The 6,915-nt window shown below is 42.1% G+C and overlaps 2 protein-coding genes across 2 annotated transcripts; both read left to right on the top strand.

Annotated features, from left to right (window-relative positions):
- The first annotated feature begins 375 nt into the window (after nucleotides 1–375).
- On the top strand, nucleotides 376–810 carry LOC132797696 (uncharacterized). The gene has a single exon (XM_060809450.1). It carries the CDS (start codon nucleotides 376–378, stop codon nucleotides 808–810), a length of 435 nt encoding a protein of 144 aa, XP_060665433.1.
- Nucleotides 811–1,313: 503 nt separating this feature from the next.
- Nucleotides 1,314–1,832, top strand: LOC132797695 (uncharacterized). The gene has a single exon (XM_060809449.1). The coding sequence runs from the start codon at nucleotides 1,314–1,316 to the stop codon at nucleotides 1,830–1,832; it is 519 nt and encodes a 172-aa protein (XP_060665432.1).
- The last annotated feature ends 5,083 nt before the right edge of the window (nucleotides 1,833–6,915 follow it).

Below are 6,915 nucleotides of genomic sequence, written 5' to 3'. Positions count from 1 at the left end.
CTCATGTATATATATGTCAAATATATATATCTGGCGCAGCCGGTCTGAACGGACGGATAAATTAATAACACACTAAGAAGTAACATTTGAACTAGCTGAAAAGGCATGTGGCAACCCCTTTCAGTTCTCGTGATCAACAAAACTCGATAACTCACGCGAGTATCGATATTACGGGAGTACATCTCCAGGAGACACACTTCCCCTCAATAAGTTTCGTCAGCTTCGTCCGCCGCCACTGCAGAGTCTTTGCCGCTTTCATCTCCCGATCATCTTTTTAGTTTTAAATATAAGTATATAGTAATCAATAAACATAAGGCAAAGCAAATTGGTGACCCCGACGTGATCACTATATACACACGAGTACTGGTGCTTACAATGGCAAACAACGACGCCCCACAAGACGACGCCGAGGTTTTTCACGATACCGTTACTCACGGTGTTGACGCAGTTATCAACCGTGTAGCTGTGAAAATACCGCCGTTTTGGCCCGAACACCCAGAATTATGGCTATCGCAGATCGAAGCCCAATTCGTTCTGGCGGGAATAACCTCGGACGAAACGAAATTTAACACAATCCTAGCGTCAATCGAAGCACCGGTGTTGGCCCGAATTGCCGACGCCATCGTCAACCAACCACGCACAGGCAAGTACGAAAATTTGAAATCGTGCATCCTGGAACGCTTCTGCGAAAGCGAACAAAAGAAAATCCAGAAGTTAATATCGGAGACCGACCTTGGTGACAAGCGCCCCACGCAACTGCTCAACGAGTTAAACGCACTAGCCGCAAACAAAGTTCAAGAATCTTTCTGAAAGCACTGTGGCTGCAGCGCTTACCAACACAAGTGCAAGCGATCTTGCAAGCATCGGACGCCAGCCTAGCAAACTTAGCTAAGTTGGCAGATAAAGTGATGGAAGTCGGTGATTTTCATCAGGTACGCACCATCGACGCCAAGTCGGCGCCAACCAGCAGCGCCGTTTCCGACGATCGTCTAGACCGCATCGAACAACAAATCAACGCGCTCTCCAGAAACCTTCTCGCAAGAACAGCTTGCGAACGGATCGCAACAGCGTCATAGCTGGAGACATGTGTTGGTACCACAGCAAATTTGGTAACGCCGCCAAGAAATGTCGCCAACCATGCTCTTTGCATCCGAACCAAAAACTAAATCAATCTTCGGATTCGGCGGACAAATTCGAAGAAGACCACAACACAATTGCCCGCCTCGCCATCAACGACAATTTCTCCAAAACACAGTTTCTCATCGATACCGGCGCCGACATTTCAGTGATGCCACCCTGCAAAACGCAAAACTATGCTCACTCCAAAGCTTCTTTTCGCCGCCAATGGCACGAAAATACAAACCTATGGAGAAAAACGCATAGCATTGTCACTGGGATTGCGACGAAACTTCGTGTGGACTTTCGTGATAGCTGACGTCAACTGCGCTATCATCGGATCCGACTTTCTTCAACATTTTGACTTACTCGTCGATATGAAACGACGCAAACTCATCGATCGGGCTACGCTGCTGGAATCAAAATGTCACGCGCCCCAACGTAAAATCAACGCGGTTTTATCCTACGACACGAGTAACCAATACGCTACATTGCTTCACGAATATCGCGATCTCGCAACGATCAACTCGAACCGGCTGCCAGCAACATCCGAAGTAACGCACTTCATCTCGACCAACGGGCCGCCTACTCACGCCCGCGCCCGACGACTAGCGCCCGACAAACTCAAAGCTGCACAATCCGAGTTCTCCTACCTCATCGAGAAAGGAATATGCCGTCCCTCAAATAGCAACTGGTCCAGCCCTTGCACCTGGTAAAGAAAGCAAATGGAGAGTGGCGTCCGTGCGGCGACTACCGAGCACTGAACAACGTAACCGTGCCGGATCGATATCCTATTCCGTACATACTGGATGTAACGAGCATCTTATACGGTAAGAAGATATTTTCGAAAATCGACCTGCAAAAGCATATCACCAGATTCCTGTCGAACCACAAGATATTCCCAAAACAGCAATTATCACGCCTTTTGGGCTATTCGAATTCTTGTTCATGACGTTCGGTCTGCGCAACGCAGCGCAAACTTTTCAACGTCACATAAACAACGTCATACAAGGCCTCGACTTCGTTTTTGCTTACATCGACGACATTTTGATCGCTTCAGAATCCGAGGCGCAGCACGAGACGCACCTCCGCACAATCCTCGACCGCCTTCGGAAGGCACATCTCACCGTAAACTTTGAGAAGTGCCAATTCGGTAAGACACAACTTACATTCCTGGGACACGACATCAGTCAGCACGGCTTAAAACCATCCGAAGCCAAAGTGGAAGCCATACGGCATTTTAAAACCGCTTATCGCTAAAGACCTAAAAAGTTTCTGGGTATGATTAATTTCTATAGGCCGTTTATCCCACGAGCAGCCGAGAACCAGCACATACTCAGACGCTGATCCAAGGCAATAAAAAGAACGACAAAACCCCGATACTTTGGTCTACAGAAGCCGACTACGCATTCACCGCCTGCAAGAACGAGCTTGCAAACGCTACGTTGTTGAATTACATGGCACCAAACTCACAATTAACTCTAACCACCGACGCGTCCGACGACGCTATGGGAGCCGTAGTACATCAGGTCATCAACGGGCAGACACAACCACTGGGATTCTTCTCCAGGAAATTCACATCGACGCAAAAGAAGTACAGCACCTACGATAGAGAACTGACTGCCATCTATCAGGCCGTTTTGCACTTCAAGTACGCACTGGAGGGCAGGAATTTCGTTATTTTCACCGACCACAAGCCGCTTATGTACGCCTTCAGTCAAAACAGCGAGAAAGCATCACCTCGACGCGCTCGGCAACTGGATTTTATCAGCCAATTCAGCACCGATATCCGGCACATCTCTGGAGAAGAAAACAACGTGGCTGATCTTCTCACGCATCGATGCCATCAAACACATAAACTTCGACGAGATGGCACTGGAACAGGAAAACGATGCGGAACTACAATCGCTACTCAAGTCTGACGCCGAAAACCCATCTCACTAACAAAATTGTCTCTTGCAGGCTCAAACAAACAATTGTACTGCCACGTCGCCAATAACCATACACGTCCGTTTGTGCCCAAATGCCTACGCCAAACCGTGGTTGAGGCCCTACATTCGCTGAGCCATCCGGGAGTTAAGGCAACAAACAAGTTGGTCGGAAAACACTACGTTTGGCCCCGCATGGCGAAGGATGTCGCTAAAATCGTACGCTCTTGTATCCCGTGCCAGAAGGCCAAAATCCAACGTCACACCAAATCGCCACTAGGAGAGTACACCGCCAGCGACACCCGTTTCGAACACATAAATATCGACATAGTCGGCCCGCTGCCTTCATCGAACGGATACCGATACTGCCTCACGTGTATCGATCGATTCTCACGATGGCCCGCAGCAATTCCTTTAGTAGACATCACAGCAAAATCTGTAGCCAACGCACTGATATCGGGCTGGTTCGCTCAGTACGGTATTCCTCTTCACATCACAACCGATCTGGGTCGACAATTCGAGTCTACATTATTCCAAGAGCTTTCCAAAATTTGTGGTTTTAAGCACCTGCGGACGACGGCGTACCACCCACAAGCCAATGGTATGATCGAACGCTGGCACAGAACGTTAAAAGCTGCTTTAAAATGCGTCGATCCAATCAACTGGAGTAGTTCCCCGCATCTAATCCTACTCGGCCTACGCACAACAATCAAAAGCGACATCGGGCTGAGCCCTGCGGAAATGGTTTATGGCACCACACTACGGGTGCCAGGCGGATTTTTTGCACCGAGCACACAAAACACACTGAGTCCGAGTTCACCGAGGCTCTTCAAAACCATGTCTCAACTGCCAACCACTAAGCCAGTGCACCATCATACACCGCAAGAATTTGTCCACCCGGACCTAAACCATTGTACCCACGTCTTCGTTCGAGTGGATCGAGTGAAACCCCGTTGGAAGCAAACTACGAGGGTCCTTTCGAAGTGGTAACAAAACACGACAAATATTTTACACTCAAGGGCCACACAAAGGAAAACAAGGTTTCCATCGATCGACTTAAACCAGCTTACATCTTCAAAGACGTACCGCCTCCAACACAGGAGCAGACGACAGCGCCAACTGCTCAGACACTCGAGAAAGTGTCAAGATCAGGACGACAAATCAGATTCCCAGCAAAGTATCTTTCCCAACTGGAACTCTAGGAGGGGGTACTGTGGCAACCCCTTTCAGTTCTCGTGATCAACAAAACTCGATAACTCACGCGAGTATCGATATTACGGGAGTACATCTCCAGGAGACACACTCTCCCCTCAATAAGTTTCGTCAGCTTCGTCCGCCGCCACTGCAGAGTCTTTGCCGCTTTCATCTCCCGATCATCTTTTTAGTTTTAAATATAAGTATATAGTAATCAATAAACATAAGGCATAGCAAAGGCATAACAAGTGTTATCGAAAGTGAAAAGTTAAAACAAAAACAAAACACACACTAAGAAGTGATATTTGAACTTAGCTGAAAAGGCATAACAATTATCGCCAAAAGTGAAAAGTGTAAAACAATAGTGGCATAAAAGGGACAAAGTCATAATTGTGCAACTAAACTAAAACTAAACAATCCAGTGGCAATTTAACAATCAAAGATAAAAAAATATATAAACTTTAAAATGGAAAACGAAAATATAAACGAAATGCAGCATTGCATTCAGGCTCTCACTCAAATTGTTGTTCAACAAATGCAACTACCAAATGTGAACTCAAAAACAAGAGCTAGAAACCAGATTGAAAAGGAAACTGATATCTTCCAACATTTACTGGACAAGATGGTACTCTCCATGGATTCATTGCTTCAGTGGATCAGATTATGCAGGAATATGCAGATGATGCGGATCAGGTTTTCAGCGTTATATTCAACACGAAGATTCAAGGACAGGCAAGAACAGTTCTCACCATCAACACACCGACAACGTGGGAGGAATGTAAGGAGAAATTGCGACATCATTACCGGCCAAGAATGGACCAAATGGGTTTGACTAGGAAGATCAACAATCTAAGAGTGACATCTATTAAAGATTTAGATATTAAGGTAAGGTACATAGTGGAAGAAATAACAGACTTTGCTGTATTTGAAAATAATGAAAGCTTAGTAAATATATTAAGTTCACTATTAATTCAACGAATAAAAGAATTAGCTGCAGGCTCCATGGCAGTCTCGCTAATGCCATTAACAACAGTGCAAATGGTTAGAAACGAAATTGCTAAATATATCGGTCTAAATTTTGGAAATTTAAATCAAAGATTGTTAATTCGTAAAAATACAAGAATGACTCAGGTAACAATATTGATCAAAGAAATAATAATAATAACAACAATAATAATAGTAATAACAACAATAATAATAATAAAAACAACAATAATAATGGCAATTTTCCAAAAAGTCAAAATACTAGGAGACAATATAACAATCAACAACAAAATAGGAATAACAATACTAATCCACAATACAATCATAACTATAACAATAATCAACAAAATCAGAATACTAACAATAATCCACATCAATATCCAAATAATAATTACAATAAAAATGAAAGTCAAAATGTTAGACAGAATCCCCCAGAGGCAATGAGTGTTGATAATATAATTGATGATGATAATAAAAGTACAACAAGTGAAATCCCTAAAGATTTTTTACCCAGTAGCCTCGGATGAAAGAAAAATTTTAATAGAAGGAACAATTGAAGATTGTAAATTTACTTTTTTGTTAGATACTGGATCCACAATTAGTATATTAAACACAAATAGAGTGCAGGAAAATTTTTACAAAATAATTGAAAAATATTCAAAACCAATTCATACAATTAATGCAATAATAATTACTTAGTTATGACAGAAGCACCAAGAGAATTTCAAAATTCTCCACAAGTTCGTTCAAGATGGGTGGCTTTACCCTGGATAAATCATATGATTTTCTATTGGGTATGGACTTCATCCAAAGAAACGTTCAATTTATTGATTTCAAGAAGAAAACAATTAAACTGATAAATGATGCTGAAATTCCATTCCATTCCAAGCATCCTGAAGAGGCTTGTGTTTTGGAAGTAAGTGAAATTGAAAGCTTTAATTTAACAGATTAAAATTTAGAAGAAAAGAAATTATTACCAATCTAAACAAAATATTTAACAAGTTATACTATAAAAGAAGGCGACCAATTGACAAATACAAATACAGTGGTACACAATATAAGAACAATAACGGACCAACCGATCAATTCGAAAATTTACAGGTGTTCTCCAAAATATGAAGAAGAAATTCGAAAACAAATTTTAGAAATGGAAAGAAACGGCATAATAAGAAAAAGCAGAAGTAAATACAGCTCACCTATATGCATGGTGCCAAAAGAAAATAGATAATTCAGGAGTACAAAAATATAGATTATGTGTAGACTATCGTCGATTAAATCATGTAACAATACCAGACAAATATCCGTTACCTCTCATGGACTCAATATTAGACAAACTTGGTAGGGCTCAATATTTCAGTACATTGGACTTAGCAAAAGGTTATCATCAAATCTTGATGGCTGAAGAAGACATAGAAGACAGCATTTGTTTCACCATTAGGACTTTATGAATACGTTAGAATGCCATTCGGACTAAAAACGCACCAGCAACTTTTCAAAGATTAATGAATGATGTTTTAAGAGATTACATAAACAAAATATGTAGTCTACTTAGACGACATTTTAATATTCTCAACAACGCTCGAAGAACACAAACATGCTTTAGAAAAATTTTTAAAAACTCCAAGAACACAGATTAAAAATACAAGTAAATAAATGCTCATTTATGAAACAAGATACAGAATTTTAGGACATG

The sequence above is a fragment of the Drosophila nasuta genome, unplaced genomic scaffold (genome assembly GCF_023558535.2).
Source record: "Drosophila nasuta strain 15112-1781.00 unplaced genomic scaffold, ASM2355853v1 ctg179_pilon, whole genome shotgun sequence".
Lineage (NCBI taxonomy): Eukaryota > Metazoa > Arthropoda > Insecta > Diptera > Drosophilidae > Drosophila > Drosophila nasuta.
The sequence above is the reverse complement of the archived record's forward strand: the minus strand, read 5'-3'. Positions and strand labels throughout refer to the sequence as shown.